This window comes from Carettochelys insculpta, chromosome 9 (assembly GCF_033958435.1).
Source record: "Carettochelys insculpta isolate YL-2023 chromosome 9, ASM3395843v1, whole genome shotgun sequence".
Lineage (NCBI taxonomy): Eukaryota > Metazoa > Chordata > Testudines > Carettochelyidae > Carettochelys > Carettochelys insculpta.
In genome coordinates this window covers 60,778,467-60,804,340 of record NC_134145.1, presented here as the reverse complement: position 1 = coordinate 60,804,340, position 25,874 = coordinate 60,778,467, and the positions used below count along the sequence as shown (strand labels likewise).

At 48.8% G+C, this 25,874-nt stretch overlaps 1 protein-coding gene across 1 annotated transcript; it reads left to right on the top strand.

Annotated features, from left to right (window-relative positions):
• The first annotated feature begins 2,942 nt into the window (after positions 1 to 2,942).
• On the top strand, positions 2,943 to 17,439 carry LOC142017740 (quinone oxidoreductase-like protein 2). The gene is made up of 10 exons (XM_075002930.1): positions 2,943 to 3,076; positions 4,232 to 4,388; positions 7,704 to 7,800; positions 10,749 to 10,807; positions 11,192 to 11,257; positions 11,619 to 11,728; positions 13,118 to 13,199; positions 14,528 to 14,709; positions 16,108 to 16,336; positions 16,911 to 17,439. The coding sequence occupies exons 1-10, from the start codon at positions 3,015 to 3,017 to the stop codon at positions 16,977 to 16,979; spliced, it is 1,113 nt and encodes a 370-aa protein (XP_074859031.1). The 5' UTR covers positions 2,943 to 3,014; the 3' UTR covers positions 16,980 to 17,439.
• Positions 17,440 to 25,874: the final 8,435 nt, after the last annotated feature.

Here is a 25,874-nt window from a genome sequence, read left to right as displayed (position 1 = left end):
AGTAAAGGCAAGAATAATTGGATAGACCTGACTGTCTCCTCTTCACACATGGTCTCCCAAGACCATGGACCATCATCTGAAATGTGGCTTTTTAACTGGCCCTTCGTGTGAGAAAGCTGGTCTTCGTGTGAGAATGGATGGTAGGAGATGCTGAAATATTGCCCAAAGAGTCTTGCTCATGTATGTGTGAGCGGAGGAAGTTCTAGAATGTGGAGCTGACTCGATGAAACGAATATATGGGCTAGACAGAGGTCAGCCAGAGTAGTCTGGATTTTGTCTTCAGTCCAGAAATGTGAAGGGACTATTCAAGTTCCATAGAAATACTGGCTGGACAATGGGCCTTGGGAGGTGTCATTCTACACCTGGGGTGTGTCTACACCATCCGGCTACTTTGAAGTATCCAGTACAACGTCGAAATAGCACGCGTCACGTCTACATGCGCTGTGTGCTACTTCGACGTTGAAATCGATGTTAGGCGGAAAGACATCAAAATTGCTATTCCCATCCGAAGATGGGAATAGGGCCCTACTTCGACCTTCAGTGTCAAAGTAGGGCGTGTGTAGATGATCCGCGTCCTGCTACTTCAAAATAGCGGGGTCCTCCATGGCAGCCATCAGCTGAGGGGTTGAGAGACGCTCTGGCCAGCCCCTGTGGGGCTCTATGGTCACCGTGTGCAGCAGCCCTTAGCCCAGGGCTTCTGGCTGCTGCAGCTGGGGGTCCATGCTGCATGCACAGGGTCTGCAACCGGTTGTCGGCTCTGTGGATCTGCTGCTGTGCAAGCCAAGTGTGTCTGGGAGGTGCCCTTTAAGGGAGCGGCTTGGGGCTTTGCTGGTCCCTTATTTCGACGGGGAGCACTTGTGTGTGTGGACGCTCCGCATTTCCTTTCGGGGCAGTTCCTTTCGACGTTCTCCGTCGCTACTTCGACATTGAATGTTGAAGGCATCAGCCCTGGAGGACATGTAGACAATACGCGTCGAAGTAGCCTATTTCGATGTTCTTATGTCGAAATAGGCTACTTCAACATAGTGTGCTAGTGCAGACGTAGCCCTTATGAACTTTCCTGTGAAGGTTCAGACTGGCATGGGAGCAGTGGCTTCCACCTGTAAAGAAATGAGTCATGTATGGACAAGCGGCTTGCCCATGTGACTCCAAACGTCAGCTTGTTGCTGTGCTTTTCCACAGCAAGAACAGGATTCCCCATCCTAATATGGGAGAAGATACAAAGACCCTGTAAACCCTTCTATTTTGTCTCCAGTCCTGCTTCTTACCTCTGGAGGATCTTTGCTACAAAGTTTGAATGACCCTTCCAAGCTGCAGATGTGTGCCAGAGGCTTGACTTAAGTCAGCAGTTTATATTCCATCACTGGTGCAAACCTGAACCAAGAATTTTACAACTGTTACATGTATTTAATTCCTTTAACAATTTTAATTGTCACCTTTCCTTCTTTCCTTCCATCTATGAATAAACCTTTGGAATTTATACTCTAAGGGACTGGCACAGTGTGATTTTTAGCTATGATTCTAAGATATAAATTGACCTGGGGGTGTGGTTGGTCCTTTTGGATCAGAAGGGCCATTTCAGTTGATGAGAATGGTTTTCATAACCTCTTTGAGACTGGTCTGGGGTGTACTGTACAACAACCCCAGTCTTGGCCTATTGGCAGCTCTGTCTCTAAGCAATAGAGAGGTGGCCGTGTTAGTCTGTATGCCAATAAAACAAAGCAGCAAAAATGTAGCACTTTAAAGACTAACGAAATGATTTATTCTGCTCTGTCTTTAAGCAGTTTGCCCTAAATGGATCCTCTCCAGAACAGCCTCTCCTTGGCCGTATCTACACTAGCAAGTTCTTTTGAAATATTTTTCGAAAGAAGGGGCTCTTTCAAAATACCCAGTGGAACATCTACACCCAAAAAGTGCTCTTTCGAAATGAAATTGAAAGATGGCGGCTTTCCTTTTGAAAGCACTCTCCCACTCCCGTTTCAGGAAGAGCACCTTCTTTCAAAAGAAAATGTGTGTAGACGCTCCGTGGGCCATCTTTTTTCAAAAGAGCAGTTCTCATGGCACCTGATTTTTCGATCCCTGGCCTGTTCTTTCCAAAGAGCAGGAGTTGTGTGGCTGCTCTCTTTTGAAAGTGCAGATCACTCCTTTGATTCACATTTTTGTGTGTGGATGCGCTCTTTCCAAAGAAGCTCTTTCAGAAGACATCTTCTGGAAAGGCTTCTTTCAAAAGATCAGAGGGGTAGACGAATTAGTCTGTATCTTGAAAATCAACAATAAGTTTGTGGCACCTTACAGACTAACAGATATATTGGAGCCTAAGCTTTCGTGGGCAAAGGCCCCCTCCATTAGATGCATCTGATGAAGAGGGTCTTTGCACACAACAGCTTAGGCTCCAAAATATGTTAGTTTATAAGGTGCCACAGGACTTCTTATTTTTTTGAAAGATCACCGTACCGTAGACATAGCCACTGAAGGGCAGTCACTGATCAGCACCTCTCTCCACAGCCCCCAGCTGAATTCACAGGGCAAGGCAGTGATATTTCATACCCTAAAAGTGCAATGAGTCCCCTGGTAAGACACTGACTACTCAAGGTGACCATCCGTCCCATACTTGGCCCAGGGAGATATGACCCCCCTAGGAATACAGCCTCCCTTTCACTGCATGGGATGACACTTCCACACGTCCTCCCGGGACTGGGGGACCTGCAGGGGCCCAGCAGTGGCTCAGAAGGAGCAGGCCCCGGCAGGAGCGTTGGAAGACGGGGGCAAGGAGGCTCCGCAGCTGCCTTACTGTCAGAGTTGCACGGAAGAGCAGGAGCACGGCCAAGGAGGGGCGGGGCGAGGCACATGGCTCAGGGAGACCGGGGGACCCAGCTCCCACCCCGGCCGGAGCGTGCAGGGCACGTGGCCGTGTCCGGGGCGGCGCTGCTGGGCGGCGCTAGCGGCGCTGCGGGTAGAGGCCGGCTCGGGGCCCGTCCCCGGAAGCCAGCGCGGGCTGCCCGGCGCGGAGCAGCATGACGGCGGTGCTCGGCGGGGGCTTGCGGCCCGGCAGGCTGCTCCGGCTGCAGCGCGGCAGGTCCGAGCCCGGCGCCCCCTTCCCCGCTCAGGTCCCCTCCCCGTGGCCCCGGGGCGGTCGCTGCTCCCTCCCCCTGGCTGTCCCGCATTCCCCGCTCGCGCCACCCGGGGTTCCCCGCACCCCCATCCCCACCTCTGCTCCGCCCCCCGACCCTCGCCCTGCACCGGCTTGGCCACCCCCCTGCTCCCAGGGTGCCCCCTCCTGCCTCTTAAGCACAGCCCAGCTAGTGGTCCCCACCAGGGCCTGGCTCACTCCGAGCCGCAGTCCCCCTTCTTACTGTCTGGGGTCCCACCTTGGGGTTTCAGGGGGTGAGGCTGCGGCGTAGCAACAGTGCTGCTAAGGTTTGCATCGGTGCTGTGTTTTTAAAGGTGCTCAGCAACTTAGGCTCTGGGGATCAGGTGTAGAACCCCAGCTTTGGGTCTTGGGTGCCTGTAAAGCAAGTTGTGCGCTTTCCTGGTTGTGGAGGAAAGCCTGAAAACCTGCTCTGAGAGCCCTCGGAAAGCGCTGAACCCCCGAGGCAAAAAGATGCCCATCAATTTTTATCCATAGCTTAGTTATAATCTCATGGTTTTTGAATGCGTCAGGCTGGCAGTGCTGCACCTATTGCAGTGAAAGGGTTACAGAGGATATCTAAGGGTTCATAAGTGGCAGACTTTGGCAGTGAAGTAGAGAGTAGCTGGTTTTCCTTTAGCACAGAAACCTTAGGTAACTCCAGGGAGCCTGTCTTCAGGAACCAACGGAGTTAAGAAATGGCAGTGACTGCATTTCACCACCTGCTCCACGCTAAACTCAAACTTTCTTAGTTGTGTTGTACCTAGAGCAGCATCATTGTGCTAAGTGCTGTGCAGATATATAGCAGAGAGCAGTCCCTACCTCCATGATCTAAATACTGTTGGTTTCGGTGCCATTGGATTCCTTCATCAGCTGTAAACTTCTCTTCCTCTTTGTTTTAAGAGTTAAGAGTCAGGCAAACTCAAACGCTTTATGGAGAGGTTATATAGACTGTCTCCGATGGATAGTCAGCAGTCTTTTCTGAGTAAAATCCTGTCTTTTATAACCAAAATGATTTTGAAAATGCAGCTGCTTCTGGGGTGGGAAGATGGCACCTGGCTGGTACACAGCACAGCATAACACTAGCGCATACTCTTGTTGTAGGAGCTGTGCTTGGGTTAAAGAGCTTCTGGGGTTGTCTTCCCCGAACAACAATCAAGTGTTGCAGTCATGCCGGAGCTATCGAGTGGCGCTGTGCACTGAGCTGACAAAGCCATTGGTTATTAGGAACCTTCCATCCCCTGCTCTGCAGCCCCACGAGGTACCGTGAGTGAGAGGTGGTTGTTATTTAGCTGGCAAACCCTGTTCCATCCCTGTGTGTCAGGCTCACGGGCTGGATGCTATCCTACTGCTCCTGGTTCTTTCCTCTACCTCAGGGCTATTACTCAGTCCTGCCAGTCTTTCCTCTTAAACATCTCCAAAATCTGCCCACCCCTGCTTGGAGTCCCGAACATCTCTCTCCTCAGCCACGGCACCTTGCCCCTTGCTGTGTCTCCCTGGTTTTCTTCTCACAACCCAGCTGTCAGTAGCACCCCAGGATTCATCTTTGCTGCCACGCAGACAGAATCTAGCCACGCTTCCTACCCCTTCACTTATTTGTTCATTTACTTACTGGAAGGTACTGCAACATCCAAATCAGATTTATGGTATCATTTTGCTAGGGGTTCTACAAACCCATCGCTATGAGCTGCAGTGGCTGGAGCCCTCTGCACGGCATGTGCCAGGCAGTGTTAAAGGCTGGCTGCCCTGTCTCTTCTGCCCAAGGCTCTGCCCCTTTCAGGAGTGCAGGGATGCCCCCTGTCCCCAGGGAGACGCGATTCTGGCCCTGAAGATTTTATGACATGAGACACTGATGTAGCTTTGAATGTCAGCCGAGTGGACCCCCGTACTCACGCAGCATTCGTGGCAGGATTGGAGACTTTGGCAGTGCTGCCCATGGGAAAGCATCCTGGGGTCAGAGTCAGGTTCCCATGGACAGCTGTCTCCCTGTTTCTCCTCTTGACCTTGGTCTGTCTTGTCTGTTTACGTTAAAGCTCTTCAGAACAGGGAGTGCTTCTTGCTGTTTTTACGCTTGGCACCATGGTGCCTCTCGATCCTACTGCATTAATAGTACAAGAACCTTTTTATCTGTAGCGCTCAGTGCCCAGCATCATTTATTCCCTGTTTACAGATGGTGAAAATGACTTTTCCTGAAGTCACCCAGCAGACTAGTGGCAGAGCCAGCACGCAGAGCTCCTGAGTCCCAATCCAGTGCTCTAGGCACTGGGCCACACTGCCTCCTCAAATAAGAAAAGCTTTAGAGATGAAGGTTGTGTGCAGATTGGATTTGAATAAAATTTAACTCAGAAGAGAGGCTGGTTTGGGACTTTAACACAACCATCGGGTCAAAGACTGAGTGACCTTAAATCCCTTCTTGTCTGAGTCTCATGTTCGTTGTCTGTAATACAGTGGCAATGCAAACTGCACAGATATAGTGGGAGGTTTAGTACATGATCATACTGCACTTTGAACAAATACAGCCCAAGTGCTAATTGTTGTTATATCAGCACTGGGACCAGGTAAGAGCAGGTGAAAATCCATAGTCCATGCTTATTGCTTGTATATACACAAATGCCTTTTAAGTGAAGATGCCAAGAAGCCCATAGAAAGGAACAGCTGATAATGAAACCGTGAGAATCAGGGTCCAGACACCCCTTGGTCTGAATCCTAAAGAAGTAGTAGTAGTGGAAACAACTGATTGTATAGAATATTATTGTACAATAAAAGTGAGTTGAGTGAGGTATCATAAAAGGCCTGGTGATGTGCTGATCATTAATAACATTGCGCAATCTGGATGAATGGTGTGTAAACAGTTGTGTGCGTGTGCTGGAAATACGTTCCCAAAATCTGCTCTGGGGGCAGATTTGATAAACAGGTTAGTTCTAGACCGGGGTCACCAACCTTTCCGAGCCAGAGGGCTGAACTTTGAGCTTTTGACCTCTCTGTACGGTCTGAGTGCCAAGGATACTTTTTAAAGTCACTAATAGTCCTTTTTACATCAGCTTCCTTAGTAACTAAATGAAGGCGCAGAACTCTACGGTTTAGCTGTGGCTGGAGGGAGAGCCCTGGCATGCAGAAGTGGGGCTGCCATCTGCGGGGCGCAAGTGAGCTGAAGGGGAGGAACTGGGCAGCCCTGGGGAAGCAGGACCGCCAAACGCCTCGCTGGAATTAACTGCCTGCCCAAAGGATGGTGGTAGCGCTCGGCGAGGTAGCAAGATAGGGCAGAAATGGAAAGCAAGAAGGTTTGGCCCCATCCCAGACAGTGGGCATAGGCTGGGGCAGATGGGATAAAAAGTCCCTGTCCAGGTGCAGATGGCAAGAGGGAGGCAGAGGGGCTCCATGTCTGTCATCAGGGGAGGGAGGACACCCCCACCTCTGCTGGCTGGCTCGTGGGCAGGGCTCTCACGTCCCCACCTTCCCACGGTGGCTCTGCTTGCTGTGGTGTGTGCCTGTGGATCTCTGCACCCCCGCTGCATGCAGGGAGGAGAGGTGGGTCTGAGCTCCTGCCTCGCGTGCCAATGAAAATCGGCTCGCATGCTGCTCTTGGCACCTGTGCTGGGGGATGCTGACCCCTGCTCTAGATCAAAGAAATTTGTTTTGCCTGTCTCTAACGAAAAGTGAGCAAGGTGAGACCAGAGACAGTAGACGTTATCTTGATATCTGAGTCAGCAGGAGGGACGGGAAGTGAACTGGGCAAGACAGACAAGCAGGCGAGGGGAATTGGGAATGTGGGAATACACTTCAAAAATAAATGTCAGAGGTTTGCTGGACTATAAAAAGAAGAGGCGAGAGCTCCTTAGTTATCTCTCACTTAGCCAGGAGGGCTAGAGATTCTGGTAGCATGATGTACGTGAGAGAGCTGTTTAGTCAAAGGTTGTTGCTTGCTGTAGTTAAGTTTTGGCTGAATGTTCTGTTTTTGCATTGCTACTCTGTATTCCTTACATCTCTGTTTGCAAATAAACTTGCTCTTCATCTTTGCTGTGTGCCATCTCAGGGCCATGTGTGGAAGTAGAGTGTGAGTCCTCAGCAAGCCAACAGGCTGGTGTGTACGCGATCTCTTTAGAGACAATGAACTATATCATTTTTGTGGGCATCCAGTGGGAGGGACTGGATGCAGCAGGAACTCAGGAGCTGAGGTTTGCTGTCTGTTCCCTGCAAGGCCAGGTTAGGATGAGCAGTCTCAGAAAGTCTGCTGGTGAGCCTGTCAGACTGCGGTGGCAGGGTGCTGACGCACTATCCGAGCTCCGGCCAAGCTGCCTTGCTGAGTTGGGGTAACACCATGGCTGTCAGTTCTGGATGCCCTGAGGAGAGTGTCACAGAACCTTGTCAAAAAAATAAACATCCCACAATCATTTATAATACAAAAGTGTCCTGAGGACAAATGTTTGAAAGGATGTGCTGTACCTGGGTACCATGGTAATGGGATTATGGCAGTATTTAAGAAAGGAGAGAGCTGTTTTAAAATGCCAGTGCTGTGAAGTCGTCTATTTAAAGTGTTTCTTTTGCTGTTGCTTGAAAGCTCCCTTCTCTCTTGCAGGTCAGGGTTGGCGTCCATTACTGTGGAGTAAATTTTGCTGATATCTTAGCATGTAAAGGTCTGTACCAGGAGAAGCATTGTCTTCCATTCGCTCCTGGTAAGTAGCACTCTGTCTGATCTGTGCAGGTTATAGAATGACTGGCTCAGCTGTCGTGTTTAATTATGGCTACGGTTACACGACAGCGATCTGTCAACAGAAGTCACTGTCGGAAGAGATTTCCTGACAAGACTGTCGGCAGAGTGCAGCCACGCACAAAAGCCAATCAGAAGAGCGCTCCGCTCTGCTGACGGAGAGGCCGGGCTGCCTGGCCATGCTCTCAACAAAACTGCCACCTGGAAGCACAGCAGACAGGGCTGCTCGTTGTTGTGGATGCCCTGTCTGTCACAAAAAGACCCCACAGAGCATCCACACTGCTTTTTTGTCGACAGAACTGGTCAACAAAAGGCGCTCTTCCTCATCTGGGAGAGGCAGAAGGTGAATGTGCTGGGTTTTGTCGAGATATCGTTGACAAATCCCATTTTGTGTGTGAACACTCCACTAGTTTTGTCAACAAAACTGGGGTTTTGCTGGCAAAACTCGCTAGTGTAACTGTAGCCTATCAGTAAATGAGGTGGGAAGATTGGCAGCCCAGGGGAATAAAGCTGTAGAGCTCTGTAATAGGTGCTGCATAGCCTTTGGCTAATTAATGCCAAGTGGGGTGATGCTTCTGTGTGCCATGGACATCTTATCCTGCAATAAAGAGACATAGGATGGGAACAAATTGTGGACGTTTCTGGCCTTCACTGGTTTCAGATCAGCAGACTCCAGGTGGTTATCTTCCTGTTCAACAGGTGTATTGTAAGGAAGAAAATATTTAAACATGCTTTCCCAGGCACAAGAGGATTAGAATAGACTTCCATTCTTAAAAATTCCTTTGTCCTTCCACCCAAAGAATGACCCGCAGTAAGAAGGATCCCTGTTCACTCCAAATGGTGCATCCTTGTGACTGTCCATTCCTTGGTTTTGTACAGCACAGTAGACCCCTGACTTACGTGGAGGCTGCGTTCCTGTGCAAACCTGTGCATGTCAAATTTTGTGTTTCTTGTGGTGGGGGAGCCAGGACATTGACCAGCACAGCAGTGCGCACTTCTCCTCTTTGCTCCCACCTCTCCACTGCTCACAGGAGGCAGGAAACTGCTCCCCACCATCTTGAGTCGCATTAAACTGAGATACGCGCAACTTTCAAGGGGTTCTATTATATACTGTATTGCTGCTCTGGGGAAGAAAAAGTCTGTGTATCTCGGCCCCCAACTCAGTGCTTAATTTGTGCCAGGGCTTGCCAGGACTGGGCCCCGGCATTTTTAGGCTTGGCAGCTCATGGCCCCGGAACTTCTGGCTGGCAGCATCAGTTATGAAAGTAAAACTAGTGTCTGAGCCCCAGCATTCCTGTTATTACCAGTTAGGCACTGCCCCAGCCTTAACCATGTGCAGCTAACACCCATTTTGCACCTGTCCTCTCTAAATCAGGTTTAGCACCTTATAAATTCAAGTGTGCTACTTCCGTCCTGTTGGATTTTCCTAGGATAGACCAGGCTTCACTGTGGCCCCCCGTGTCTTATCACCTCTGTTATACAGAGCTTTGTGTTTTCAAAATGCAGGGCAAAGTGTAACTAACTAATCTCTGTGACCTCAAGAAAGCTTGGCAATTATAAAGAAACTAGCTTTACAGATGGGGATGGTGAGAAGCAGAGAAGATATATGCTTTGCCCGAGGTCATGTGGCAACTCAGAAGCAGAACTGGTGTTAGAGCTGAGGAATTCGTAGTACCCACCAATGCAGTGCAGGTTACTGTGCCTCCTCTTAAAGCATGACTCCCAAGGTTTCCATGCTACTGTACTACTTTCAGGAGTCTGATTTGTCTTGTGTATCCCCACGTTTCATCTCACTTGAAAACTACTTATGACATCAGACATAAAAATACCAAAGGATCACAGCACACTGGTGCAGAAAACTTTTTTTTCATTTTTACCCTGTATAAAATCAAATGGAGTATAAATATTATACTTGCAAAGCAGTACAGAGCAGTACAAACAAGTATAACATAAGAATTTCATTATATGAAATTTTACATTGCACTGACTTCACTAGTACTTTTTAAGTAGCCTGTTGTAAAATTAGGCAGATATGTAGATGTACCTGGAGAGATGCATGTACCCCATTGAGATCCACCACTTTAAAGTATAAAGGCTATAGGGACAATTCCATGTGCGTTGCTTTGTCCACGCTTGACATTTTAAACCTCCTTTTCCTGTAGCTGTAGGCACAAAATACCTCTGCTGTGTTGGATTGCTGTGGTAAAACCTTCAGGCTTGAATATCTCTTTCAGCTCTGGCCAGCTGGGGAGCTAACAGCTGCGTGGATGCCATAAGAACCTCTCTGAAGAAAGACAGCCATGGACAGAGCTTTTACTTTAGCATAATTTTAGAAAAGGCTTTACTTTTACTCCCCGTCATCCATTCGCCAGAATTAGCCATCCATGTTCCCACAGTGCCACCTTCTGGCCTCTTAGCAGCTTTGCTTCTGAGGTCTCTAAAGCAGCCACCCACTGCTTCGAATGTATCCCGTATCTTGTATTGAACCTGGGCCATTGTGGATACTCTGGTGACTGGTAATTTGGAAAATGTAGCCCTTTGCAGAGTGAAAAATCAAAGAGCAGCTGGATTCTTAGCACCTTTACAGAGACAAGGTGGCTGAGGTTATATCTATGATTAAACCAACTTCTGTCAGTGATAGAGACAAGCCTCTGAGCTTACCCAGAGCTTTCCTCTGGCATGTCAATCTTTTCCAAGCAATGCAATATCTTTGCCAACCAGTTGGAGCAGGGCTGCTTACGTCTGTCATGCCAGGCTAATGTTAACTGAACCCATTATTCTGTGCTCTCCCCACTCCAGTCCTGAGTAGGGGAGACCCCTAGATTCCTTCTGCAGAGGGCAGTGCTTGAGTGCAGCTGTGGAAACAGCTTAATTCAGTGTCTGTGGGTTATGCATGACTTTCTCCTGCTTTAGGAATGGAGTTTTCAGGGACGGTGATGGAGACGGGATCGAACGTCAGCACAGTGCAGGAGGTAGGTGAGATATAGTGGTGCGGGGGCTACGAATGGATTCCCACCTGATCAGGGTGTATTGAGGGGGCAGTGTTGGGGTACTGTGTAAGCGGCCTGTATAATAGGATCTGTGAAGTTTCTGAGCTTTGCTCGATGGGTTGGAGGTGTGTGCAGGAAGGTGGTGGTAAAGCAAGTCCCATCAGAGAGGGGAATAAGGATCTGGGAAAAGAACTAACAGTGGGACTGGGTTGTCTGATTAGTGCAGTTGCAGCCTGAACTGTTACCAGATTTAGCCTGTGTTGCTCTGGTTTTCTAGGGGAAGATCAAAGACTTAATCCAAAGAGAGGGGCAGTACCAAGTGTTTGTTCTTATCGTAACAACTGTCCACTGGTGATTTTCTGGCAGGGAGACAGGGTAATTGGTGTGACTCGCACTAAAGCAATGGCTGAGGAGTTCGTAGCTGATCAGAAGGTAACTACAATTTAAATATACATTTGCCTTCTGTTGTTGCAAAAGATTTTGTGTCTCATGTCGCTTAGGCTTTTGTGAGAGCTTCCAGCCTGTACCTTTCTTCGTGATGTTTGTTCTCCTGCTTTTGCTGCCATGGGCTGGGGTTTGCTCTGGTGAAGTGTTGGAAGTAGAGAAAGGGCTGATTTAAAAAAATTGCATTAAAATGCTTTTGAATGAAATTAACCGTTTCATGTAGAGTAACATGAAGGACAGCTTGATGACGTCCTTCTTTAACACATTCAAAGCAATTGGAAAAGACAGAATATCATCCTCTATACCTGTTCGGGGTTAAACGCATTGTTCTGTGTGTTTCGTCATGTAGACACTGTGGCCAATCCCAGAAGGAGTTTCTTATGAAGAAGCTGCGGCATTGCCTGTGTCTTATGGCACAGCCATTTTGGCCCTGGAACACAGAGCACGCACCCAGCCAGGGTAAGTGGTCAGAGGAATCCAAAGCATGCCACGTGTCCAGCAGTAATGATATTTAGCCCTTGTGGAGTGTGCGCTTCATTTGCAAAAAAAGAAAACCAAAAAAAAAAACCCCCAAGCATCATCTATATATGTATTTTAGAGTACCTCAGTATGTGAGTCTGTGCTTCTGTTTGTTCAAAAAAATGCTCCTAAATGGTAAGAGTGAGGGCCCCTAAATTTGGTATACAGTGTCCTCTTACCCTCCCTGAAAGCCAGGTCAAGGTTTGGTTGTGCTAGGAAAACAGGAAGTGCCCTGAATGGGACTGTTTTCCAGAACATTGAAAGGGTGTGTTTATGTGAAATAGGGAGATTTATACTGTGTTTGCTTTCCCAGCAGCTGGATTATAATAACCCTTTATATTCCCATACCGCCTTCTGAGGGAGAATCTTGGAGCTCTTTACAAATATGTTTGAATTAGGCCCCCAAATGCCCCAGTAGTTACATGAGTGTTGCTGGCATTTTACAGGTGAAGGGAACGAAACCATAAAGAGAACCGACTAGCCCATACTGACACACAAAGTCTGTGGCAGAGCTAAATACAGCCTCCAGCACCAACTCTTGTGCCTTCTCAGCAAAACCATCCTTTCCCTGCAGCGTAGATAACGATATATTCTTGTCCCAACTCTGACAACCGCATTGTTTGCTGTTTATACTTGAGCTGGAGTATATGTATGTCCACTTGTAAAGTTGTTGAAAACATGCAGGTACAGGTTGGACCTCTCTAATCCAGCAACATCCATAATCTGGCAAGATTTTAGGTAGTTGAACAACCACTTGTCATGGATGTGGACAAGTCTCCAGTGGTCCCTAAAGTTTGCTTATAGACACCAATCCTGGCTTTCAATGTTCTATGCTGTTTATCTTTAATTTACCCCTACATGTCTTCAAAGAGCCCTGTAAGCAGTGGAAGTACTGGTAATGTGTTAGAAAATATTGGCCTCCTGTGGTCCGGCAAATTCTCTCATTTGGCACTAGTTGGATCCCAAGGGTGCTGAATGAGAGAGGGTCAGTCTGTAATCTCATATCAGATCACTTCAGTTTGAAACATAGAAGATTCACATTCAAGGAGGGATGGGGTGATTCATTTCACCCAGGTATGGATTGGTGTTTGGGAAAAATCAAGCTCCCCTTACTCCTGGGATTGGGAAAGAGAATAGCTTGAAGACGGGGAATGTTCTTACAGATGAAATGGATTGTGGGGTCAGCCTGTTATTGGAATATTTTAAGAGGCTCAAGGATATCTTTCATCTTCGGAATGAATGGGAGATCATGTGGTGGTCGCAGACAGGCATGCAACGCAGTGCCTTTCTGATGTGAAAGGAAGTGCCATTTATTTCTCTCTCTCTCAGGGAAACGGTTTTAGTGACCGCAGCTGCTGGAGCCATGGGGCTTGCTGCTGTGGATGTGGCCGCCAACATTTTCAAGGCAAAGGTATTTCCCTTTTTAAAATGAATCCGGGTTCTGTGTGGGTCCCACTCTGGTAATGACTTTGCCTTCTACCGCCCGCTCCAGCTGGGCATTCAAAGACCTCTGCAGACACTAATGACTTAAATCTTACCAGGTAGGCCAGTATTCTTGTCTGCTTTCAAGAAGTACGTATTGAAGGACACAGAGGATGGGAATTGCCCAAGGTGTAGCAGTGAGTTTTCAGCGGAGCGATACAAGGGAAGAGGGATGGAACCCAGGATACTTGTAAGGTTAGAGGGGCTGGTAATCCAATAAACCCAGCTCTGTGTCTCAAACATAATACACACGCTAATATAGCATTTCCCAAGAGAAGCTTGTGGTAGCTGCCTAAGAGCAGTGGGGTCAGGTTTCTGACCCTGGTTGGCAGGTGGCAGGCAGTGGTCCATCTATATTTTTTTCCGTCTATGGCCAGAATAAAGTTTGTTACAGCGTGTGCGGATGTGCACCATCGGTAGAAATACTAGCTGCCCACTGTGGATGTCTGTGGGCACTCTGCTAGTCAAGTAGGTGGATTCTGAATCTCCTCCTGGGTGGCCGTCTCTCTAAATTCACCCCAGTTTCAAATGCCGCTGGGACTGTATATCTCTTTTGGTTGTAAGTCATTACCTAGTGCTGCTGTGTGCAGTTCGGCTGCTGCTGGGTTCCATCGCGCCGGCGGCTGCTCTTCAGTGGATGATAACATGATCTAGATAGAGTTTATCATGAAGATGCATTACTGCAGAGCTTTGCTTAAAGTTGTTGGTGCCGTAATAGACAACAGCAATGATTCCCAACGTGGGGTCTGCAAGGTTCTTGCAGGGGGTCCATGAAAGAAATAAAAGATAAGTAAATGATCGTTGGAAAGTGCATTTTAAATAGATCGCAAAGTTACAATCAATTATTATTTTTAAATGAAACATCTTCCAGTGTTGTTAATTGCTGTCTGAAAAGTTATGTTGTGGTTTCCTTTTTCATTGAATGAAGTGTACGTAGCAGCTAGAATTGGCTTTGATGGGCATCCACGGATGGTTCCGGGGGGAGATGGGGTGTGATTTGGGGGTCCGTGTTAGCAAAAAGGTTGGGAACCCCTGGACTATGGTGCCAAAGCAACTAGTGTGTCACTCTGAGCAGAGACGCCTTCACTATTATTATTCTATTATTTTTTGGTGTTCTCATAGTACTTGGGAGGCTCAGACCCCATTATGCCAGGCATTGTACAAACCCAGCCAAAAGACAGCTCCTGCCTGGAAAGCTCATACTTCCTCCCAGCAGTAAGGATCAGACAATGATGCTGGTTCCTTCTTGGCTTTCAGGTGATAGCAGCAGCTGGAAGCGATCACAAATGCAGCCTGGCCCTGCAAAAGGGTGCAGCCCACAGCGTGAATTACACCCACGGGAACCTAAAGGAGGAGGTGAAGAAGCTCACAGATAACAGAGGGGTCGACGTCGTTGTTGATGCTGTCGGAGGGGATGTCTTCAAGGTGGCATTACAAAGGTGTGTTGAAATAGGAGTCCGGTCGTGTTCTCAATGACATGCATTAGTTGTGCGAGATGTGTGGTCTCCTGTGACCAGCGCTCCCTGTAAGCTGAGCACTAGGGTGACTGCACAGGAGAGATTCAGCTGTTGCTTAGATGAGTAGCACAGTGTGCACAGCTGCCCACACTGGGCAGCCTGTGTTTCTACTGATGGTGCGCATCTGTACATGCCCTGGTGCACATAACAAACTTGATTCTGCACGTGGATGGAAAAAATTAGAGGGAACCCTGCCTGGGACCCTCCTCCTGAGTGCTTCAAGATTATCCAGGGGAAAGAACCAGGGACCATGCGGGATCAGCGTGGAGTTCTGCAGACTAGAATTTGGGCACATGGGTCTTGTGGAAAAAGTTTCCCGGACTCTTTAATGACTGTGGATACTTCGGGCCTCAATTTTTTTCACTTGTCCTCAGAAGGAGGGGGTGCTGCCTCGCCCCAGGCTGGGGCATTGGTTCAGTACCGCCTGGGAGAAAGCCTCTCGCTGGCTAATGAGCAGAATCAATTCATGGAGAGCCACAATTTCTCATTTTGTGGAAGAGCAACAGCAGAAAAATATTTAGTATCTTTTCCCCTGTCCTTAATGCCACGTGAAAGCTAGAGACAAGCGTAGACTAGTCAATATCATGTGGCCAGCCAGCTTCTCTGTAGGCCACCAGGAAAGTGTTCCGACCTGGCAGTGGCTGGCCCAGATGTTCCCCTTGTGGTTGACAAATTCTGATTGGATTCTTTCTGCACACTCCTTTTCCCAGCCCCAGTGCCCTCCCCCCCTCCGATTCCACCCCCCAAATGCCGGCCACTCACCAGAACCACTGCGGCCAGAGGCGCTCCGCCGTAGCTTGGAGGTGACGACACAGTAGCTGGAGATATTTGCCCTTGCCTCAAGGAGCTGCCGTTGGAGCTGCCACATGCTCCTCCCATCAGGTGGGGCATGTACACAAGTGCTGTTGCACCCCACTCCTGGTGGAAGGAGCACGTGGTGGCTGCGGCTGCGGTCCAGGCTGTGCTGGACAGTTCAGCCACGGCCAACTGCAGTGGCTGGAAGCGAGGACCGCTGCAGCCACAGTAGTGGCCTCTCCAGTGGCTCTGGTAAGTTGCCCTGCTTTTTGTGGGGGCAGAGGGCGGGATTTAGAATTTTATGAACCCCAGTGGACTTCAGCAACAATTGGCAGACATCCATTGTGCCAGAAGTCTGCTAAATCGGGGTCTGTAAAATCGAGGCTTTACTGTATTATATTTAGGGTTAAATCCTGGTAGAAAAGGCGATTCCCCCACCCTTCCCTTGCCCCCGTGAGACCAGAATTTGATCAAGTTCTTGCTCTTCCTCATTAACTTTGTCTCTTCTTTCCCTCCCCCTTGCAGTTTGGCTTGGGAGGGCAGGATTATCGTGGTAGGTTTTGCTGGAGGAGAAATTCCCTCTGTGCCAGCCAACCTGCTGCTTCTGAAGAACGTTTCTGCCTTGGGCGTGTTCTGGGGTCGCTACTCGGAAGAGGACTTCCCTGTTTTCTCATCCTCCCTCTCCTCTGCTCTTCGGTACTGTCAGGGAAGACAGATCCGACCTCACGTGGGCGCAGTCTTCGCGCTGGAAGAGGTAAAGCTCTGCCCGAGGTGCCCAGTTTTGGCCGGGCTGACAGCTCTGTGAGGGAGACTGAGTAGAAGGAAGAAGCTGTCTGACCTGGTGGGCTGCTGTCAGCACTCCCCCGAGGGATGGGAAGGCTCAAAGCATGAGCCCTGTTTGGGGTGCTGGTATAGTTTGTATAGTGGGGCTGCTGAGAGGCATCAAACCAAATTGTAAGCCCTGTGTGTGATTAAACCATTTCAAGCACAGGGGAGCTATGTCTCCCCCGGCACCCTGCCCCTCTGCCTCTTAGGAAGGGAGAAATATGAGTTACAACTAGGAGGCACCCAGGTTTGATCCGCGCCTCAGTGCTACCTCTAAACTCAAAGATCAGCCGAGATCCTGTGAGCCCTGTCATCTGTCGTTGCTGTTGGTGAGTAAATTAAAACCCCGGCATGTGTATTTTCACAAACTGTGGTGCCTTTGTGCAGGGTTGAGCTCTTTGAATTGCACCGTGCCCAGTGAAGGTTAAGTACCTACAGTAGCAACTAGCACTTGTGGATGTGAGTGAGTACCTGCCCTTACAGCTGAGGTTTTGTGCTTGCAGGTGAACGAAGCCTTTAGCCGTGTAACCCAGCGCAAGTCCACAGGAAAGGTCATCCTCTCCATGAAATAAATCAGCCTGTTTCCTCAGAACATGCCCCCATGCTGCTGTTGGAGTAATGAGCAGAATCACCCTTCTGGATTATGGATGCAGACAGCCAAGTTGCATTCGCCCTCTGATTTCTTGTGTGATTTGTCTATCGCCACTAGTAACGCAGAGGGCTTACGGGCTCCTGTGTAGAGCTAGATGTCATGCTGGTATCAATACTTGCATCCATTGCTAGCATTGGTGGAATTGCACTGGCGCTAAACTAGCAGTGCCAGGAATCTTAGGGGAGATGCAGTGGGAAGAGGAAGAATAGATGCGCAGCAGCTATTAATACAAATATAAGTCAGACTGCCTGGAAAAGAATCAGCATCAGGAAATCTCCAGGGCTATGTCTACACTAGCCATAAACTTCGAAATGGCCATGCAAATGGCCATTTCGAAGTTTACTAATGAAGCGCTGAAATGCATATTCAGCACCTCATTAGCATGCGGGCGGCCGCAGCACTTTGAAATTGATGCGGCTCGTCCAGATGGGGCTCCTTTTCGAAAGGACACCACCTACTTCAAAGTCCCCTTATTCCTATGAGCAGATGGGAATAAGGGGACTTCGAAGTAGGCGGGGTCCCTTCGGGGGGTCTGGACGAGCCGCATCAATTTCGAAGTGCCGCGACCGTCCGCATGCTAATGAGGTGCTGAATATGTATTTCAGCACTTTATTAGTAAACTTCTAAATGGCCATTTGCATGGCCATTCAGAAGTTTTTGGCTAGTGTAGACACAGCCCAGGTGTCCCCCTGTGAGCAGCGTGCGCTCTGTGGGATATACCTGTAATCTAGTGTCCCTGGGGCAGGGCTTCTCAGGCCCTTCTGCTGACTGTTATGCAGATCCCTGCTTTCACGTTTACGGTTGCACAGACTGCTCTTCTTCCAGTGGTGATGGCCGGTTGTCGTAGGGTTTGCCTGCACTGCAGCCAGACACCCACAGCTGGCATGTGTTGGCTGACTCAGGCTGCGGTGCTGGTCAGTGATGATGCAGACTTTTTCGCACAGGCTGCAAAGATCCTTCTCTCTTGCAGGGCCCTAGAGCCTGGGTTGCAAACTGAGCCCGAACGTCATGCTGTAATTAATCAGGCCCTTAGCCTCAATCAACGGGCATAGACCAGTCCTGAGTTTTCACCTGCGGTTGTTCCTTTTGTGTCAACCACCGTCATGACCGACGTTCCCTGTAAGCTGAGTGCTCGGGCACATGCCCCAGAGAAATTCACGTGCAATCCAGCTGATTAGCAAAGCTCCCACCACCAACAGCATGTGTTTCCTTCATGCACAGAACAAAATTTAGTCTGCCCGTGGATGGAAAAAAAATCAGAGGAACCCCTGGTCATCACTTTCCTGGTGTTCCCTTTGCACAAGTGTGTATTTTTGCTCCTTTAAATGCAATTGAAGAGCTGGAAATGAGGAGGGAAATTAGTGCCATGAGGTCAGTCAGTTCTTCAGCCTCCATGGCTTGAGAGGGGATGCTCTTGTGTCTGGTAGAACAGCAGGAGCAAAACAGAGCCAGGTGGCTTGGGCAGGGGACAGAGTTGAAACGAAGAGAGTTGAAAAACACATCAGTGGGGGGGCGGGGGGGAACACATCGATTTTACCATGGTGTATCAGCCATTGTTGCATCTTCCTGGTGGCCCCACTTTAGTCACAGCTGCCGTCTATCAGAAGAAGCACAACACCGATGAACGACTTCATCTCTGACTCCTGTGTTAACTCAGCCTGATCCCAAGAGGTGTAATTATACAGGTGGTTACCTTGGTGAACATCACTGGCAACAGGAGAGACATTAGTTTGAGCCAGCATTAACAAGCACACTTGGCTTATTTAAGCCTGCCTGGAAGGAGCTGGACCCACAAGATGCTGCAGCATGTGCTCTGGATGTTTAAATACCAAAGTCCTTCCAGGCTGCTGCTTGCTGCTCTGACTTCCAGTTCAAATCCATATGTAACCTCCCATCAGACTAGAGCGCCTTCTAAATGTACAACAAAGTTTTCAGTTTTCTTAATGTGGCTTTGCTGTGACTGGGTATCACAATGCTTTGCTCATGTCTTCGCTGCTGTGTAAGGATGACCAGCTCCCCTGGCTTCTGTCTGGTATTTTGGAGGACCCCCTAAAAGTCTTTCACCCCTTAAAAACATGACTGGTCCCTCAGATTGCCACCAGCCTCCTGCTGCAGGAGGGTGAGGTCTTGGTTTCTTGTTTGTGTCCTACACAGATGGAAACAGAAGAGTTCTGTAAAGGATGGAATGTTCAAATAAGCCTCAGCCTAAGTGGTCCTGATGGTCCCTTCTGACCTTAGAGTCTGTGAGTTTTTAAGTTTCCCGACCTGAGAGTCATAGGAGGGGGTAGAGGAGCTTACAAAGCTATTATGGGGTGTGTGTCTGTGTTTCTGCATTGCCTTCAGAGCTGGGCAGCTGGAGAGTGGCCTCTGCAGGCCAAGAGCCCAACTCTGAAATGAAGGACATGCCCCCAACCGCATACAGTCCATGCTTCTGCACTGCTGCTTGCTGCTGAGCCAGCAGCCGCTGCTCCCTGGACACCCACTCTGAAGGCAGCATAGAAGTAAGGCTGGTGATATCCATCTACCCCAGCCACATTTTGGGGTGAGGGTGGGAGTTGAGCAGACTTCATTGTCCATCATATGTTTTTCGTAGCTGTGAATTTGTTAGGGCCCTAGTTATACAGGAAGTCAGATAAGGGATTCCTAGTTGTCCCATCGGACCTCAGAAGCTATGATTGTTTTCAGCTTAACAAAGAAAAGCCTCAAATTATTTTTAAACGAAAGATGAAATTAGCAGTGAAGTTTCTAATCCTCTCCTGCTACCAATTGTTTGTGGAGCTGAAGAGGGGCACAAAGCTGGTTCTGCTTTGCCCCCCCCCTTTCTTCTGCAGTTTTGAAAGCGGCCTTTTTGGAAAGTTGGAAGTGAGTGATTAATTCTGACCATGTCCAAACCTGCTCAAAAGCCTTTTTAAAAAGTGTTCATTATTGCAAGTCTCTTTATCCTTGGAAAAAATTACTGGAGGACCCCACGAGGGTGGGAAGTGAAACAATACTAGGAAAGTAGTAACAGAGAGAGAGCCGTGCTAGTCTATATACTATCAGAACAAAAAAGCAGTCCAGTAGCACTTTAAAGACTAGCAAAATAATTTATTAGGTGATGAGCTTTTGTGGGACAGAAAGACCCACTTCTTCAGATCATAGCCATAGCAGAAGAGACTCAATATTTAAGGCACAGAGAACCAAAAATAGTAATCGAGGGTGACAAATCAGAAATTATTTTGTTAGTCTTCAAAGTGCTACTGGACTGCTTTTTGTTTTAATGCTAGGCAAAAGTAGGGTACTTCACGATGGTGAAGACAGCAGCACCAAGACCCAGTGACAGGAATGGTTCTGTGAGAAAGCAAAGTCCAGTGATCTCTCTGGGACTGGCTTGGTGGGTAGCCTGACGCGTTTGCCAATTCTGGGAGTCCTGGATTCAAATCCCCTTCGAAGAAGTGAACTTGTTTGTCCACTGTGTGCCTGGGAAAGCTGAAGTAGAGGACCCCACAGCTAGCAATGGAGCACTGCGATTCAGAAACACATTGCACCTATAGAAACAGATGAAGACTGCCCATTAGTTCCAAATAAGTCTAGTTCTGTGATTTAATCTTTGTGGGGCAGAGTGGTTCTCCCATCTCTTTCCTATTTCTTCCAACAGCTGAACAAACACAATCAACTTAAATCAACTCTTTGTAATAACCGTAAATTTCATTACTGCGCATGCATTTGTCATGTGCCTTGCATAAAAGTATTTTCAGGAGAGACTGAAAGAAGAAAAAATAATCTCCCTAGTGTGACTGTACCAATAGCTAAATGGGGTTATTTTTTTTTTGATGGTCCTATTGTAAAGATATTACCAATATGTATATGAAAAATACAATGTGACATTTGGCAAAAGCCTCTTTTCTGGGTGCTGTAATGTTTTACCATGGACTGAAGTGATTCTGCGTTAGTAAGCTGGGTGATATTATGGTGAGGGTAGTGTGAGCCCTAATCCTGTAATCTTATCCACAAGCGCAGACTCCTCCTCTGCTTTACTGTCCCTGCTTCTAAGCCTGTGTGTTTATGGGGGTCTGCCTGTCTGCAGATGCGATTGGAGGACTGGGGAGATAGTCAGTTTGGGAGCGAGAAAACAGAATACATTTCCATTCCCCTCTAGCTGGCTGGTCTGAGTGGGGCATGGGTCAGCAGTGACAATCGTTTCTGTCTGGAAGCTGGCTAGTGAACTCAGGCCAGGCCCGGTGGACAGACATTTGTGTTGTATTGACTGGAATACTTGCCTGAAAGGGAAGCAGCCTAAAGGAATATCCCCCCGCCCGCTTCTGTTATCAGGGTTTGTCTTCGCCTCACCCTTTAAAGGAAATAAAACTTTCTGAACTGTGGGCGCAAACAAGCAGGGCATTTGTACAGGTGAATAAAAGATAACGCAAGGGATGTAAGACATAAGTATAACGGGACCCTCTCAAAGGTAAGTAGCAAAAGGAACAGAACTCCGACTGCGCCTCAGGGGCGTTTCCTCCCTCAGGATGGGGGTGAGGTAAGGGATGGAGGCCCTTCAGCTGAGGACCCCCATGGCGAAGACAGCTCCAAACACCCTCTTCTGGTGGCAGAGTCAGGTAAGGAATGAGTAGAGAATGTCAGCTCCCCAGCGATGGGTCGGCTTGCTGTCCCGCCCTGTGATGTTGGCTCCGCCTACGAGGGCAGCCTCTGTCGACAAAACTCGCCGAGCGTCTACAGGGTCAAAGGGCTCTGTGGAGAGTTTGTCGGCAAAACTCAGCTGTCCCGCCAGCAGCGTTATACCTCTCCCCGATCGGGTATAACGCCTCTGTCGACAGTGTTCTGTCGACAGCGTGCCCGGGTAGACAGTTCTGTCGGCACAGAGGGCTTCCGGTTCCCTGGGCAGCCCAGTTTGCAGGGCTTCTGGTCAGCCGTTCCGTCAACAGAGGGCATGGCAGTCCGGCTGCCCTCTATCAGCGGTGTCTTGCTCTTCCAATCTGCTTTTGTGTGTAGACGCTATCTGTTGACACAGGTACTGCCAAGGTTTCTCTGCCCGGGTAGCCCCAGCCATTGGCGCGTTTGTCCTCATGTAGGAGGAGTGGCAGCTGTTAACACACCCCTGGCCTGCAGCTGTGCTCACCCTCCTACAATCAGATCTGCGTGGTGCGGGCGTGCTCTGAGGAGCTCCTAAACTCTGCCACTCGGAAGGGTGACCCCTTGCGACTGGTGAGCAGCCCTTAAATCGCCAGTTGTTGCCAAGCAGAACTCAGGTCGCGTGCCTGTCCAGCCCCCTGTCAGAAGAGCGGGAAAATCTCGGGGGGAGGAAGGAGGAGGGAAGCCAAGATGGAGTCCAGGTTGTTGTTTAGACTTCCAGTATGGCGCGCACACGCGTTGTTAAGCACTGGAATTAATGCTTCCCCACCAGTTACAAAAGCCAGCCTTAGAGTTTAGCTGGCTTGCTGGCAAGTGTGTGCCGAGAGGCCGGAGAATGAGTGTGTTTGAGGCTGAACGACCTTTATGGCTTAAGAGGAGTGGCCCCAGATCAACTGGGGACAGAGGCTTATGGTCTCCAGGTCTCTTCATCCAATATTTCTCTTCAGCACCAGGGCCATGTCATTCCCCCACACCTCGTCCTGGGGCCGGGGTGAAAGGGGCAGATCTGTGTATCTGAAAAGTGGGGGGAGGGAAAGGTGAGCCGAGCCCAGGGCACAACGTTTTCCTTCGTGCTGGTGAGGCAGAAGCCCTGGGCCCTCAAATGCCCCATGATTTCCGCCCGTAAAACCCAGCTCCTTCTTGCCCTCAGGACTGTCTGAGGGAAAGTCTGAGCCCAGGTGGTGGCAGCAGAGCACTGTGATCCCTGCCAGAAGGCGCAGAAGAGAGACCATGCAACTCTGTCCCTGCTTTGTTGGGTAAGTTAGGGGAATATCTCCATGGCGTGTCTTCCAGGCAGCCTGTGGCAATGGGGCTGTGTGAGTGGAAAGCCGTGGAGGGCTTGCTGACACAGTGTGTCCTGCTGGGATGTTTCTCTCAGGAAATACAGAACGTTTGCCCTAACCTCTGTCCTCTGCCCCATCTTTGTGCAAGACGGGAGGCTGGATTTCCAAGTGCTCAGCAGCTGTAGTTGGGGGTCTGATTGTCAACGGAGAACACAGGATGGTAGGTGAGGAGCATCACAATGGGAGCCTCTGGGGGCTGAGCCCTCCTGATATCTGACGCCTACAGGTTGGAGCTCCCGGGTCCGGTACCCTCAGGACCTGGCTGGTCCCAAACAATGGAGTTTGCTGGACTGGGGAGATCAACTCTGTCTCCTCTGCTGCCAGCTTCTGGTCTCCCCCAGAATGAGTCCCTCCCACCAGGACCCGCTGCTCCACTCCCAGCCACCAGGGTCTCTGGTCCAGCTCTGTTCACAGTCCTGCCAGGCCACAGATTTTGCCAGACCAGAGAGCTTCAACCTGTGCTTTGGTATTAAATATTGGACACCCACATGTGCTGCAGGAAACATAACTTATTTCCTAGCCTCAGTCTGTTACCCAAACTGTTGCCTCACAGGGCATCATCCAGGGCTGCCACCTCCTCATGTATCATCACTCCCTCCATGCGCCACGCAGTCTCGGGACGGGTTAATAAAACAAAATGGAAAAGGAGCTTGTTTCAGGGGAGGGACTGAAGTAAAAATCTATTGTGGATCCATGGAGCTTTGTCATACAGGATGAATGTTTTCTTCTGATCCTCCAAAATACCTAGAGTTCTGATACTTGTAATTAGGAAAAAATTGAGCGGGGAGTAAATGGAGCATGGAGTAGAAAACTTATGTGATTTTTCCTTTCAAGCCCACTATTGTATTTCAGCAAAAAAAAACCAAAAAAAACTTTGAATAATGGATAACGCTTTGAATAATGGATGCTCTGTAGTCAAGATCCCTTGACTTTTCTTCTTGCCTAACGGGAAGCCTTTTAATTACAGTACACATGGTAGAGTAGGTACAAAATGCTTTATCTTTTGCACTGCCGATGAGCTGAAGTGTGTGTGTGTGTTGTCATTGAGGATTCAGTAGCAGCAATGTAAATCCCAGCCTTGAGCTGCAAGTTGTCCTGAAGGTGGTAGCCGGATCTGTTGACGAATGCCCTGCTGGCGTAACTGCGTTGAAGTCAATGCAGCACTGCCTGAGATTACATTGAGTTTTTCCTCATCTTTCCTTTGGGCAGTTCCCAGTTCTCCGTTTACCTCTATGGTCCTTATGATTTGTATCTGATGGGATTGTCACCTGGCTTAATTTAATCAGATAAAAGCCTTCTGGACTGAAAGCTTGGGCTGGATCATTGTTCTTTCCCTGTAAGCTGAGCATGTGGGTGGCCACCCAGGAGAAATTCAGGTGCTGCCCAGCTGAGTAGCAGAGCACCCACAGCCACCCACAATAGGCAGCAGGTATTTCTCTTGGTGGTGCACGTCTGCACATGCGTTGGTGTACATAACATTTATTTTGAACACAGATCAAAAAAATTAGATCCTCCTTTGGGGCCAGATCCTCACCTCAGCTATGTCTGCACTAGCTTTCCTCTTTTGAAAGAGGTATGCAAATGAGGGAAATTGCAAATGAGGCACATATTCACATATTTGGCACCTCATTTGCATATTCTTTTGAAAGAAGAAAGGCAGTGTTGATGCGGCTCTTTTGAAAGCAATCCCCATCTTCGAAAAAACCCTTCCTCCTAAAAAAGAATAAGAAGGAGGGTTCTTTCAAAGATGAAGTTTACTTTCGAAAGAGCCCTGTCTACACCTCTTTTCTTCTTTTGAAAGAAGAATATGCAAATGAGGTGCCAGATATGTGAATCTGATCCTCATTTGCATTTGCATTTTCCCTGAGTTGCATGCCTCTTTCAAAAGAGGAATGCTGTTGTAGACACAGCCCTTGTGTAATGTGAAGTAGCACCATTCAGGTCAGTTTCCACTGGTTGAATCTCTGGATCCATAAAATGAAGCTAGGCTGTCACAGTTCAAATCCAAAACCCTAATGCATGCATGATTCACTGAGTTTGTACAGCGGGGCATGCTTTTAAATATGCCACTGCTCTCATGTATCGTTGAGTGTCACCTTAAAGAGGTTCAGGCACAGTTACTTGCCCCAATGTTTGCATCGTCACTGGATAGTCTGTCATGATCTAGTGATTGTGCAATGCAAAGGCGAATGCTAGCCACCTACAAGACAGCCAGGACAAAGCCTGGAAACTACCATGCGTGGAGAACTCCTACCTCTCTTCAGCTTTTATCTCAACGCCCTGCTTCCTTTCCTTTGTTCTGGCCCTTCTCCAACTCGCTTCTGCTGTGATGAATTTTTAAACCAGCTGTAGAAATAAATTATCATGTCCCTGAAGATTTTAGATACTCTTATTGACTTGAGTGTTATTTGTTGTTTTGTTTATGCCTTCGGTGATCAATTTGCTCAGCTCCTTGTGCTGGGGCCAGGGCTTCAAGTGTATGTCTAGATAGCAGTAGCTGGGCTGTGGCAGCTGAAGGGCTTGTGGGGCTTGGGCTATGGGGCTGTTTAAGTAGGATGTAGGTGTTTGGGCTCAGGCTGCATCCTGAGATCTGGGACAATCCCACTTTGCAGAGCCCTCCAGCTAGACTCTAAATACCTGTGCAGGAATCCTGTCCGTGTCAGAGCCCAGAGCCGTGACAGCCCAAGTCAGCTCACCAAGGCCAAGCATAGGTGTGTTTTATCTCTGTGTAGACCTAGCCTAAGTGGGCCTGAATAGGACAAAACACTGCTCTAGCATTTCTCTGAGGGTCTCACCTCTAGCTTGTGTCTTATTCAGTGTTTGCATTGCAACTGCACAACATC